Source organism: Ornithorhynchus anatinus, chromosome X3 (assembly GCF_004115215.2).
Source record: "Ornithorhynchus anatinus isolate Pmale09 chromosome X3, mOrnAna1.pri.v4, whole genome shotgun sequence".
NCBI lineage: Eukaryota > Metazoa > Chordata > Mammalia > Monotremata > Ornithorhynchidae > Ornithorhynchus > Ornithorhynchus anatinus.
In genome coordinates, this window is record NC_041751.1 from 2,121,744 (window position 1) to 2,135,897 (window position 14,154).

General features: G+C 54.2%; 1 protein-coding gene across 4 annotated transcripts in view; it reads right to left on the reverse strand.

Annotated features, from left to right (window-relative positions):
* SLC9A3 (solute carrier family 9 member A3) overlaps window positions 1-14,154 on the reverse strand; it is a 63,162-nt gene that overhangs the window by 11,735 nt on the left and 37,273 nt on the right. For all 4 annotated transcript variants that reach the window (XM_029053841.1, XM_029053842.1, XM_029053844.1 and 1 more), the window contains exons 6-14: window positions 13,703-13,923; window positions 10,329-10,531; window positions 7,052-7,141; window positions 5,771-5,841; window positions 4,814-4,943; window positions 4,126-4,241; window positions 3,260-3,389; window positions 2,508-2,684; window positions 2,285-2,357 (exon numbers count right to left, since the gene is read on the reverse strand). In XM_029053841.1, the coding sequence (XP_028909674.1) occupies window positions 2,285-2,357; window positions 2,508-2,684; window positions 3,260-3,389; window positions 4,126-4,241; window positions 4,814-4,943; window positions 5,771-5,841; window positions 7,052-7,141; window positions 10,329-10,531; window positions 13,703-13,923 (1,211 nt within the window). The remainder of the gene's footprint in view (window positions 1-2,284; window positions 2,358-2,507; window positions 2,685-3,259; window positions 3,390-4,125; window positions 4,242-4,813; window positions 4,944-5,770; window positions 5,842-7,051; window positions 7,142-10,328; window positions 10,532-13,702; window positions 13,924-14,154) is intronic.

The following is a 14,154-nucleotide window of genomic DNA, read 5'->3' on the forward strand; positions in this document are numbered from 1 at the left end:
TTGTACTTTCCAAGCGCTTAGTCCAGTGCTCTGCACACAGTAAGCGCTCAATAAATACAACTGAATGAATGAATGAACCAACCTCTGACTCCCAAGCCCGTGCTCTTTCCACTAGGCCACGCTGAACAATAATAATTTTGTGTTCCTTGTCAAGTGCTTACTGTGTGCTAAGCGCCGGGATGGGTACAAGCGAATGGGGTTGGACGCAGTCCCTGTCCCGCGTGGGGCTCCCAGTCTCGATCCCCATTTTACAGATGAGGGAACTGAGGCCCGGAGAAGTGCGGTGTCCGAGGTCACCCAGCAGATAAATGGCGGCGCCGGGATCAGAACCCGGACTGCCTGACGCTTGGGCGCCCCGGGCTCTACCCACTAGGCCACGCTGCTTCCCTCGGGGCGACGGGCGAATGGGAGGCGAGAAGGGGTCACCGATTCCCACCGAGCTGCACCAGGGAGCGAAAGGCCGGAAGGGCCCGGACCTCGAGGGTGGCCGAGCGGAGCCCCGGCCCGACCCGTCGAGCGTCGCTGCTTTTTCTAAAATTGAGGGTAAGGCGGTACGTCGAAACTGGGCCAGCGACCCACATCTCTGTACCGTCGTCCCAGGAGGGCTGCCAACTGCCCTCCTCAGCCGCTCGGCAGGCTCGCTCCTGTCCCGGGCACGTGAAGCTTTTTCTTCTTCTCGAGTCCCGTGACGCGCGGGCGGGGGCACGACCCTGACCTGGGTCTGGGGTGCCGATCCCCGTCCCCCATCCCCACCCTGCCAGCACCCCCGGAAGTCCCCGCCCCCCGCAGTGTGGTAAGGGGGCAGAGGACCGGGATGCGCCTCGCCCGGGGCCACTGGTCGTATCTGAATTTTCTCAGCTTCGCTTGGCTCCACAAGCCCCCAGTCCAAGGGTCCAACCTGGACTCCGTCCCCCCGGCGCCGGCGGGTTATTCAGCAATGGATCGAGTGGCATCCGCCGCCAGCTGGGCGAAAGCCAGCCCGGAGAACCTCAGTCCCGGGGAACAAAGCTCTACGCCGGGGAGAATCGGGGACTGGAGAGGGGCTGGGGGAGGACGGTCTGAAAACCATCCCTCTCCCTGTAGGGACTAAATCCGGGATCTGGATTCCCCAGACCTATCGCCTTATTTCTCCAATTCCGATTAATTCCCCCCACCGAAAGTCACACCTCACCACCGAAGGCCGCTACCTGGTTTTTCCAACTGAGGGGATGTTCAAGCCACTCTGCTGCCTTATTTCTCCACCCGCCGGGCTATATATTTCTTTTTCTCTCATTTATGTGCCAATGAAGGTGCTCTAATAATAATGTTGGTATTTGTTAAGTGCTTACTATGTGCAGAGCACTGTTCTAAGCGCTGGGGGGATACAAGGTGATCAGGCTGTCCCTCATGGGGCTCACAGTCTTCATCCCCATTTCACAGATGGGGTAACTGAGGCCCAGAGAAGTGAAGTGACTTGCCCACAGTCACACAGCTGACAAGTGGCAGAGCTGGGATTCGAACTCATGACCTCTGACTCCAAAGCCCGTGCTCTTTCCACTGAGCCTACGTCCCAGCGTGCCCGGGGGAATTTCGGTTGGGTTTGCACGCTAAGCAGTGTGGTCTAGCGGGAAGAGCACAGACCTGTGTTCTAATCCCACCTTGGGCAAGTTCTTTAACAGCTGTGTGCCTCAGTATCTTCCTACTTAGTTGGAGAATCCGAAGGGGGATAAATCGTGTCCGGCCTTATTGTAATTCTATTATCCCGGTGCTTAGTAAGGAAAGTATCCCAGTCCCCCCCCTCCCTCCTTGAAATTTATTGAAATGTCTATGTCTCTTACTAAATTCTGGGAACAGGCATGGGGCCTTTTGTATCTCCCAATCTTTTAGAACAGCGTTCCGCACACAGGAGACCTCCGATTGAATATCATCGGTTGATTGGGTGGATTAAACACTCTAGTAATTCTCATGGGGTCATTTATGCTTTTGCTTTCTACTCGGAGGCAGTAAGGTGTAGGGCCATGACGAGGAAAGGAATGGTGGAAGTGAAATCAGGAGGCCCTTTGCAGCAAAAAGGGGTTGTTGCAAGTTGGAAGCAGGGGTCCTCTGCTCCAAAAAATCATTTCAGTTGGGAACACCTTGCAGAATTTGTAGAGGAAAAGGTCATCTTCATTTAAATGAACTCCACTTGTGTTCTTTTTGATGGCCAAAGGGGGTCAAGAAAGTCTTAGCAACCCAGTCACCCACAAGGCAATCCCGTGATTTCTTTTAGCGTTCCTGGGACAAAATATTATTTCACAGAAGTTACCTTTCTCCTTGAAAGCAAAATCATGCGCTGAGGTATCAGTTGGTATTTTTCCATTGGGTATGTTACTGTTCCGCTGTTTAAAAAAAAAAATTTAAAGAATGAGTTGAGATCGGTGGGACGGGAAGACTAGATACCAGGACACAGACTCCAGGGCTACAGATTCCCATCAGATGCCCTGCTACCTGCCCCCCTTCCTAAAGTTCACCTTGAACTCAGCACTTACCCTCTTCTGACCTCGATCCCTCTTGTAGAGTTTGGCTGTCTTCTTGGTCTGGTTTATTCCAAGTTTTGTAGACTTAAAGGACTCTAACCGCTTCCTCATCGTTCTGTGGAAAATCTCTTTGTCTTGTTTCTGATCTTCTTCTGGCGTTAACTCGTGCCGACTGTACAGGTGTTTGTACTGCAGGAGGAAAAGGACAGTAGAGGAGAGTAAAGCAGCAGCTAAACGGTGCTACTTAGTACATATTGCTACGTAGTAAACGGTCACTCCGGGACTGCAGCGTTACCTGGGCCAACTCCCACCTCGCCTCCGCACCAAATCCCACCTCCCGGTCTAGCTTCCCTTCCTTCACCTCCGTTTGGACCCTTCTCCCAGTTTCTCCGCCCCCGGGGTGGGCCGCGGCTGGACCTGAACCACCTCAACCGGGCCTCAGGCAAATTCTCGGCCAGCCAATCGTATTTGCTGAGCGCTTACTGTGTGCGGAGCACCGTGCTAAGCGCTCGGGGGAGGACAGTATAAGAGACACATTCCCTAGAGGGTCCAGTCCGTCCCTCTCCCTTCAGCCCTGTCCCTCTGCGCCCGGCCGCGGGGTGTGCAAATGACCCACGGCGGGCTCTCTCCCTCTGGGTCTCAGTTTCCACATCTGCAAAAACGTGAGGCGCGATTCCAACCGATCCCCATTTCCCGGGGCGGATGTGATGAATGGCAGTCACTCCCTCCCCTGTTCCGTTTGCGGGCTCCTCTCTCTCTCTCACCTCTTGCCTGGGTTTGTAGAGATACTGCTGGAGGGTGTGGTGAGTGACCATGTCCTCTGTGTCTCGCAAACTACGCCTCCTCTGCTCCAAGGCCTGCATGTCCAAACAGACGGTGCTGACGTTCTCTCTCCTGGAATGCCAAGTCGAAGAACAGGGTCACTGTGGTTTTAGGGAAAACTTTAGGCTCATAGGAACGGGGAAGGCGTCGTAAGCTCTTATTACCGTTGGAATCTCAGACCGTCAGTAGGTGCTCGGAAAAGACCACAGATGGCTGGATCGAGGGGATTGCTCGATCGATTAGGAAAGGAATCATTCTAATTTGTAATTTCGTTGTGGGCAGGGATCGTATCAGTGTACTCTGCTGTACACTCTCAAGCGCTTAATACGGAGCTCGGCACACGGTAGGCGCTCAGTCGATGCCACTCGTAACCCGTAGGCAAACCACTTGACCCATCTCTCGGCCACCGCGGGGGTCCGGATGGCATCCCGATTGGCCGGTTGCATCACAGGGTGGTCGTGCCTCTTCGCCCCTTCCTCTTTTCCCCCTCCCTGCCCCGAAATGTCCCTTGCCCCCATTCCTCATTGCTCCCCGCCGCAAAGACTGAGCAGGGGGCGTTAGGACGAGGGCCACGGGGTAAAGCCGGCCACCGGGGCCCACCGGTAGCTGCTGCCATCCTGTCAGGAGGGCATCGTCTGAGGCCAGTGTAGCCCGAGACGGGGACAAGAGGGTCCGGAGGCCCACTGGGGGCCCCGAACGCGGGTTAGTTCCCGCAAGCCTCAAGTCCCGCTCGCAAAGAAGTTCTCGGAGACTCTTCCCCTCCCCGACAAGGCGGCGCGGTGAAAGGCTACCGGCCCCCAACACTTACAGCAAGTACGAGACGGAGGCTTCTACGGAGGATGGGCGACGGGAGCTGAAGTCCACGTTGACCATGTTGTCCGTGCTGGGAGAGCGGATGAAGGCCAGGGACCCTCTGCGTTCTCCCTAGGGGGAAACGAAGCTCGCTACACATTAATCGCCCCGGAGAGGACGGCAGAATGTGACCCGGCCCACCCTGGAATCAGTGGAGATAGTCCATCTCCCCTGCTTGGGGGTCACCCTGCCAGTCAAGAATCTGGGGCTTGAAGCCCTGGTGACTTGGGCTAATGGTGGCCCCCAAACCGGGGTCAAAGCCCTCGAAAGGGACGTCCTAAGGGGATGGTCGTCCCAGCTGATGAGCTTCCCTGATGTGCCTGTCGGCTACATGTGGCATGATGGTTAGAGCACGGATCTGGGAGTCAGGAGGTCGCGGGTTCTAATCCCAGCTCCGCCACTTGTCTCCTCTGTGACCTTAGGCGAGTCACTTCACTTCTCTGGGCTTCGGTTCCCTCATCCGTAACACGGGGATTGAAATTGGGAGCCCAAGTGAGACAGGGACTGTGTCCAACCCGATTTGCTTGTACCCATCCCAGTGCTCAGAGCAGTGCCTGGCACACGGTGAGCGCTTAAAACGAGTAACACAAATTATTATTATTGTTGTCTTTCTATGAACCATAGGGAAGGATGACAGGAAGTACCTCTGCCACATAACTAATCGCGTCCTTCAGATTGAGCTCGTGGAAAACATTCAGGATCTGGTCTCGCGATTTCTGAGCCGACCTTCTCATCAGGACTTTGCTCAGGACCTTCCGGTCGAAGTTGGACCACCTAGGGGTGGAAACGGAGGCACTGGGCAGCAGAAATCCCCACCACCCACCTGGTGTTCCTACCCAATGTCAGCTCGATCCTGGCCGATCGATTCCTCTCTCCTGCTTCCTCGTCCCTCTCCCCCCGACCCCACCCTGCCTAGGTAGTAGGACTTCCGGGCCCTCAAAAGCTGGGGGTTGCTAAGTTGGTGACGAGATGTCGCTTCACTCTTGTTCGACATATTTGAGAAGCAGCGGGGTTTAGTGGAGAAGGCATGGGCCTGGGAGTCTGAAGGACCTGGGTTCTAGTCCCGGCTCTGCCACTTGCTCACTGTGTGACCTTGGGTAAGTCACTTCACTTCTCTGGCCCTCAGTGACCTCATCTGTAAGAAGGTGCGCCCCGTGTGGGTCGTGGACTATGTCCAACATGAGGGAAAACTTCCTACTGGGTAGGAAAGTTTCTGGTCGGGGGCTGGGGGAACCTGGCTTAGTGGGCTTGGATGACAGAGGATGTGAGTTCTAATCCCGAATCTGCCACTGAAGGTCTGCTGTGTGACCTTAGGTAAGCCACTTCTCTTTGCCTCAGTGACCTCACCTGTAAAATGGGGATTAAGACTGTGAGCTCCACGTGAGACAACCTGATTACCTTGTATCTACCCCAGCGCTTGGAACAGTACTTGGCACATAGTAAGCGCTTAACAGATACCATAAAAAGTAAACATTATTATTATTATCTATTTTTCTGGAATTCTGACAGAGAAGCAGCCAGCCATCAGGGCGGGCGACAGGGAAGCATTTTCATCTTTCCCCTCTTCTCCAGCTCAGTGAAATGCAGTCCGAGGCACTTACTTGTCTCTCAGGTAATGATGTCCAATCTGTCCGGATATATCTTCGATGGCAGAAAGAATGTGATCAAAAGCCTTTCAAAATGAAGGTATTTTGGTTAACACTGACCAGAAGAGGTTGATTTTTCAAGCTTCGAGTTCACAACCGTATCCCCCTTCACCTCCCGGAGGGTCAAGAAGGCTGCCGAGGGGATTTCCGACCTGGTCGACCCTCTGGGACCCTGCGCTTCTGGAGGCTGGGGCTAAACAACGCAACTGAGGGCTGAATGAAGCCGAGACTCGAGTGATTATTGAGGGAACTCTTTGGCCCGTCTAGGTAAGATCGCCAAGGGCCTGGAAGACTGTGCTTGGAGAGAAGGCCGTCCCGAGAAGAGGTCTCCCATCCCCGCCTGTCATCCGGCAAAATAGCTATCTAGCCCCTCTGCCCTAGGGCCCCGACTTTTCTCTATCCTTGGTGGCGACAGTCCTTCTGCGGGATTTCTTTACGGGGTGGAAGAAAACACCGGCTCCCCTTGGGGCCTGCCTGAGGAAGAGGGTGAAGTGGGGCTGAAGAAGAAGGGCTCGGGACCTTGTTTTCATCATTTGGTGACCTGGATATGTCCTGGACTTGGGACACTGGGGGGAAAGCTAAAGAGGCCAGTTCCTAGAAACCTCAGATCATACAAAGACTTGCAGGACTTAGTAGATGAAAGAACTTAGCCAAGTATTGTTTACTGAGCACTTACTATATGCAGGCACTTTATTAAGTCCTTGGGAGAGTATAACAAACACATTCCCTGCCCACAACGAGCTTACTAGAGTCTGGGGCCGGGGGGGGGGACAGACATCAACGCAGATAAATTACAGATCAAGACATAAGTGGGGCTGGGAGGGAGGATGAAAAATGGAGCTTATCAGGGCAACACTGAGGTGGAAGAGGAAAGGAAGGCTGTCAGGGAAGGACTCTTGGAGGTGTGCTTTCAATAAGGTTTTGAAGGGGGATGGGCATGATCGTCTGTCAGATGAGGAGGGAGGGCATTCCAGGCCAGAGGCAGGACGTGGCCAAGATGTCGGCAGCGAGACAGACGAGATCGAAGGGGAGTGAGAAGGTGAGCGTCAGAGGAGCGAAGTGTGCTGGCTGGATCCAACTAGGGAAGTGAGGTGAGGTAGGAGGGGGAAGGGGATTGAGTGGGAGGGGCGGGGAAGGAGGACGTGAAGCCAAGCCGTTAGCAACCCCCGTGCCCTGTTCGCCACGGGCAGGCATGGTGCAGTGCCAGGCCGGCCCGCCTTGTACCCCGGAACCTACCCTGCCGTGGAGCTTCTCGTTGAGCTTGGGCTCCCGATGCTCACTGCGCTTCACCTTTAGCCACTGCACCAGGGGCTTGATGGTCAGACCCTGCGGAAGCAGAGCAGAAGCAGAAGAGTGAGAAATCGCGGCCAGAACCAGGAGAATCAGCTCTGGGGCTGGCCGACGGCACCGACACCCCCCGAAGAAGACTCAGGGGGTTTATGCGGTTTAAGTCTTGGTTCCAGAACAGAATTCAGTGAACCAACTGAGCAGGAGGTAAGAACCAAGGCATTGCGGGGCCTTCTCTAGAACCCTTCTAGGTGGCAAGGATGATGTCCACCACTTCCATTGTGTACAAAGGGTGGGGGTTTATCAGGTATAATAATAACAATCATGATGCTGGTATTTGTTAAGCGCTTACTAGGTGCCAAGTACTGTTCTAAGCGCTGGGGTAAAGGTAGATACAAGGTAATCGGGTCGTCCCACGTGGGGCCCACAGTCTTCATCCCCATTTTCCAGAGGAGGTAACTGAGGCCCAGAGAAGTGAAGCGACTTGCCCGAAGTCGCCCGGCAGATATGTGGCGGAGGAGGGATTAGAACCCCACGACCTCTGACTCCCAAGCCCAGGCTCTTTCCTCTAAGCCACGCTGTATGGAGGCAGCTCTCCTATGGCTGATCAGTCATACATCTGACTGAAATCAATAGGATTTCTGGCCCCGAGCTTCCGGAAAACTGGCCATAAGGGTCTTGGACCAGGCCGGGTCAGTAGCACACCCTAAACGTCGTCCAGACATTAGCCTGAAATGAGGTGCGTGGCCCAAGGACTTTGGATATGGATATTCATTCATTCGAGTGCTTAGCATGGGATATAATAATAATCGTAATAATGGCATTTGTTAATCGCTTACTACGTCCCAGACTCTGTACTAAGCGCTGGGGCGGATACGAGCAAATGGGGTTGGACAGAGCCTCTGTCCCCCATTTTACAGATGAGGTAACTGAGACACAGAAGTGAACTGACTTGCCTAAAGCCACACAGAGACAAGTGGCAGAGGCGGGATTCGAACTTATGACCTTCTGACTCCCAGGCCCGTGCTCTACCCACTGTGCCAGTGGACTGACTGCCCAGGAGGACTCCTCCAGGGGCAGGTGAGTCCCTGCTGGGCAAATGCCAGGCTTGGGGAATCCCGGGCTGGTCACATCTGATTTGGACTGGGCTCCGGAGCGTATGCTGCGGAGCACCGACCCTCTCTGGTGGTTCCTGAAGCAGATTATGGGTTTTTCCCCCTCTTTTCCTGCTTAATAATAATAATGTTGGTATTTGTTAAGCGCTTACTATGTGCAGAGCACTGTTCTAAGCGCTGGGGGAGACACGGGGGAATCAGGTTGTCCCACATGGGGCTCACAATCTTAATCCCCATTTTACAGATGAGGTAACTGAGGCCCAGAGAAGTTAAGTGACTTGCCCACAGTCACACAGCTGACAAGTGGCAGAGCTGGGATTCGAACTCATGACCTCTGACTCCAAAGCCCATGCTCTTTCCACTGAGCCACGCTGCTTCTCTCCTCTCTTGAGCGGTCAACTGGGGGATTATTTACCGGGTGTGGGGATTTGGGGAATCATTCGTACATTCATTCATTCGATCGTATTTATTGAGCGCTTACTGTGTGCAGAGCACCATACCAAGTGCTTAGTAGAACCATATGCAGACACGTTCCCTCCCCCCACTTGTCTTTACAGTCTAGAGGGGGAAAGAGACATTGATATAAATAAATTAAAATGACAAAGGCCAACGGTGGTTCTTTTGGGTGCGGGTGGCTTTTTCACCGACACCCTGGTGTTGTCATCCCCCACGGCTCAAGGAGCCAGAAGAGTCAGGGGTCTCCTGAATTGGGCAAAAAGCCCACTTCAGATGCCAGGGCACATTAATTTTAGCAAATCCCAAGTTTATCTGTTTTCATGCCAGTCCATCATGACGATTGTGCCTTATTGAGCCATGAGTGGGTAAATAGAGAAGCAGCGTGGCTCAGTGGAAGGAGCCCGGGCTTGGGAGTCAGAGGTCATGAGTTCGAATCCCAGCTCTGCCACTTGTCAGAGCTATAATAATGCCAACATTATTATAAAGGGACAGATCGGGCTTGGTCTAGCTTACCTATCTGAGCTAATTGCCCTTCTACTGCCCTGCAAATGGTCTGAAAGAGGTCGTATGTTTAACAAAGAGAGCAATTATCCCGTTTGGCCAAGACCAGACCAAAATGTCTTGACCCCCGCACCCCTCAAGGAGCTATAGCAACCCAAGGCCCCTGTGGACTAATTGTTCTCCCCTCATTGAGCCTGGCTCATCCACCTGGGTCACCCAAGGGCACAGGCAGGAGTCTAGGGCCCAGAGGGGAAGGCAGAGAAGTGAAGTGACTTGCTCAAGGTCACACGGCATACAAATAGAACCCAGGTCCCCCGATTCCTAGGCCCGCGCTCTATCCACTAGGCCACGAGAGGAAAGTGCTGGAGGTGGAGGAGCATTCGCTCTTTCCACTAGGCCACACCGCTTATTTTGGCAAACATCAGGGTATTTGACAGCTACCCCAGAGCGGAGGGAAATGTGTTTCCACTGCCAACACCCAGGTGGATTGAAGCAAGATTGCAGACCCTTCCCCCCCCCCCCCCGTCGCCCGGCACAGGGTGCCGAGGAACGGCAGCGGATCCGGGGCCACAGAACACTCCTGCTGCAAGTTCAACCTCTCTGCCCTTGCTAGGAAGGAAGGGGGGAGCCCCGGGGAAGACCACCGTTGGGATTCCTGGGCTCCAACCAGGCCTGGTCTTGGCCATTTGATCCGTCCGAGAGGCCCCGGCTGCCGGCCCGCGGTGCCCGATGGAACATTAACCTGGGCCCTGTTAATCAACTGCAGGTTGAAGGGGAGAGAATTTTTGAGTTCAGGACAAATTGGGTCGGGTCCCTCGGGGTGCCGCATGAAAACCTACAAAAGGAGCTCCGTGTTCCTAAAATTACCAGGCCCAATTAGGCTTCTAGCGCATCGCGGCCTTATCCAACGGGTTCCCCTGGGTGACCCTGGGCAAGTCGCTTCCGCTTGCCTGGGCCTCAGTTTCCGCATCTGTCAAACGGGGATAGAGCACCCGCCCTCCACCCACCTTCTCCCGCCTCAGAGGGGACAGGGCCTGCCCCCGATCTGATTCCGTAGCACTTTCCTCGACGCCGGGCCCAGAGTAAGCACCCCCGCCACGATAAGCAGAAGCAGCTCCGCTTACCGAATTTAGGCCGAGGCGGTAACCGCTCACCTGGAAGATGACGGTGAAGAACACGACGATGATGGTGGTGCTCACGAAGAGATTCTTCTCCTTCACCTTCTTCTCGTCCAAGAGAGCCACGAGGGCGAAGGCCACGGCCCCCCGCAGCCCGCCGTAGGACATGACCACCTGGTCTATGATCTCCAGCTGGACCATCCGGTACCTGTTCAGGATCCAGGTCTGTAAAACGACCCCTGCCGAAACGGACACGAGACAGTCAGCCACCCCCCAGCCACACGGATCCCCCCGGGTCGGCCTGCGAGCCCGCGGCTCGGCGGCAGATATTTGCTCTGACCGATGAGTCCTGGGGCCGGCGGGGAGGAAGAGGGCAAAAATGAGACGTGAGCATCCGGGAGAGGAAAGAGGGAGGAAGGGAAGCAGCGGGCCTGGGTTCTAATCCCAGCTCCGCCATCTGTCTGCGGTGTGACCTTGGGCGTGTGTGACTCAGCTTCTCTGTGCCACAGTTTCCTCTTCTGTAAAATGGGGATTAACCAGAAGCTGTGCGAGCAGAAAATCGCAATTCCAGAAAGATGGGAAGGAGAGAGGCCTAGTGGAAAGCGCGTGGGCTTGGGAGTCAGAAAAACCTGATTTTTAATCCCGGCTCTGCCTCTCGTCTGTCGCTCAAGTTCTCTGTTCCTCGGTTTCCTCTTCCTACTCCCTTCTACTGCACTGAAGAGATACCGTTATTATTATCGGTAAAGGTTTGGTATCGATTAGGCGCTCAACACGGCCCCGTGCTGAGCGTTGAGGAGGATTCCAGGTGATCACATTGGCTACAGTCCTCATCCCTCACAGCGTTCACAGTCCAAGAGGGAGGGAGAGGAAGTGTCTTATCCCCATTTTACCCCTGACTGAGGCAGAGAGAAGTTAAGTGATTCGCCCAAAGTCACACAGCAGGTCAGTGACAGGCCGGAACTAGACCCCTGAATTCCCATCGTTACTTTTGAATTGTTATAATTTAGCCTCTTCTCTTGAGGTGCCCCTCACTAGGTGTCTTCTAACCCCTAGATTGAGATCTTCAGGGACCGACCAACTTATTTTAAGCAATCGCTCGATCTCTGGCATTTATTAAATGCTTACTATGTGCAGGGCACTGTGCTAACCTCTCGGGAGAGCACAGTGTAGCATAATTAGCAGACACGTCCCCTCGCATTCTAGGGGGTGGGGACGGACATTAATAAATCAGTAATTTAAAATTCAAATTAAATAATTTAAATAACTCATTCATCATAAAGTCCACTGACTTGGTAATGGACTTCTCTCCAGGGCTCAGTGCAGTGTTTTCCACACGGTGAGGATTGTGACGGTGACCCATTAAATGAGGAGGAGGAGGAGGAAGTCACCTGCCTCACTGCTTCCCTTGAAGACCCCAGGTCTACCTTGTCCCTCTCCGATCTGCCTGGGAAGCAACGTGGCCTGGTGGATAGAGCCCAGTCCTGGGAGTCAGAAGGACCTGGGTTCTAATCCCAGCTCCGCCGCTTGTCTGACCTCGCAATCCCACAACTATAGGGACCTACCCCCCCCGTGACATTCGGGCACAGTGAGGGGGTACCTTCAATCGGTCGATCGGTGGCATTTATTGAGCTCCTACTGTATGTGGGGAACCCTCGGGAGACTCATCCCCTGCCCTCGGGGAGCTTTCAGTAGAATGAGGTAGACAGGCAGACATAAATGTCTGAGTCATGAGTTCGAAACCCAGCTCTGCCCCTTGTCAGCTGTGTGACTGTGGGCAAGTCACTTAACTTCTCTGTGCCTCAGTTACCTCAGCTGTAAAATGAGGACTAAGACTGTAAGCCCCACGTGGGACAACCTGATCACCCTGTGTCTACCCCAGCGCTTAGAACAGTGCTCGGCACATAGTAAGCGCTTAACAAATACCAACATTATTATTATTAAATGACTTCCAAATCGTGGAAGAATGAGCGAGGATCTCATAGATAGCGTCAGGAGGAAAGAGCGGAGCAAATAATTGTACCCATAATCGGATCTATATGTGTAAGGGCTGAGTATGAACGCAGATTTAATTTACCTCAGTGCTCCAGAGAGGCTGTTGGATTTTGCAATCCACCGAAACAGGAGCTCAAGGGCTAAATCATTCAGGATTAGTTTTCCTCTGAAATCGACCCAAGGGGCAGGGGTTGTCCAAAGAAATGAGTCGTATCTCCCCTTGATCCATCCTCTGGGGAGCTAGTTTCCCTTGCGCAAGCATCCAGACCCACTATGATCGTCAGAGTTTAGGACGTGTGCAGAGGTGTGGACGCTTGATGCTTTTGTGCCTCAGCGGTCCCTGGCAATGATTGCCATTTATACAGGTGAACCTGAGCTGTAACCCTGTAGAGGCTTACCTCATCGGATCCCAAGCTGGAAGTCAAGCAGAAAATTAGCTTACGGCGAGCCCTTGGGCCCAGGACTCCACGCCGGAGTGGGAGCGGGTGTTAGGGGACGAGCCGATTTTGCCCCGGAAATCCCTTCCATCGTCTTCCCTCCTGAACGAGTCTCAGAAGGCTCGTGGCTTCAGGCGTCTCTCCGGATTTGGACCTCAAGCTCTAATGGACCTGTTCTCCTCCCCGCTTCTCCCCACCGGCTGCTGCGACAGATTTAGTCAAGTGCAGGAGAGGGTCTGTTTTTCACGGTCCAGTTTAGGAGCTCTTTTTGTGAGGTTTTAGCAATCTGCCCAGCAAGACTGCAGCAGCAGCAGCAAGCAAGCAGCAGCAAGATTGAATTGGAATAAGGACAGGGAGGAGGAGAATTGGGGAGTTGAGAGAGAGGGGGATAGGAGGACAGATAGAGATGGAAGGGAGGAGGGAGAGAGGTACATGGAAAGGGATTTAAAAATGAAAGTTTGTTTCTCAGGAATTCCCCCTGCAGTATGGCTGCCCCAGAAAAAAACCACATGGAAAATCCCAGGGGATCAACTTTGGCTGGATACACTGCCATCTCTCCCCCTTCCCACCAGGTTCGCCATTGCCTGGGGGCCCCAGAGAACAGGAGACTAGCTCTGGGGCTTTTCCCACGAGTCGGTGTTTGTCAGGAGGGCAGAGGGCCAAAGCAAAGGCACCTAAACCAAACAGGGGGAGATCACCCGCCCATGGGCTCCAGCTCCTTTCCTATCGCCAAATTCCTTCCGAACCTACGTGGCAAGAGCCACGAGAATTCCCCCTCCCAGTCCACCTGGATACGCTGCCCGGTCAGTAGGAGACGGCACCCTCGCGCGGAGCCAACGGTCCCCAGAGGGCTAAGGTCGCCCATTTTTCCACCAACGTGAACCTGAGGAGATTCAGGACGGAGCATCCTCGTCACTCTCTGGGCCTGCCGAAAAATCCACCCCCCCCCCCGCCATAACCAGGGAGCACCGTTTTCCTCACCGATGACTCTGTACACGGAAATGAAGACCAAAGTGAGGAGGATGAATGCTGTGTTCCAAGTCCAGATGTCCGGATTGACGGCCGAAATGCCCAGGAACATGAAAATGATGGTCTCGGCGCCGCTGGCGAGCATCTTCATGGTGTAGCGCACCGTCGTGGCGGACTGCTCGGAGATGTTGGCCGTCACGTACCTTTGACAGCAGACGCCGCAGAACGTAATCCTGGAAAGGAAGGCTGTCTCTGAGAACCCGGGCCCTCTGCGGTAGTGTCGGCTGGCGGGTTAATGCAGGCTTTGTTAGCACGTGCTGTAGGAGACAGCGTGCTGAAAAGCGGCGTGGCTAGTGGATAGAGCACGGGTCAAGGAGTCAGAAGGACCTGGGTTCTAATCCCGGCTCCGCCCCTTGTCGGCTGTGTGAGGCATTTCTGTGCCTCACTTACCTCATCTGTAAAAT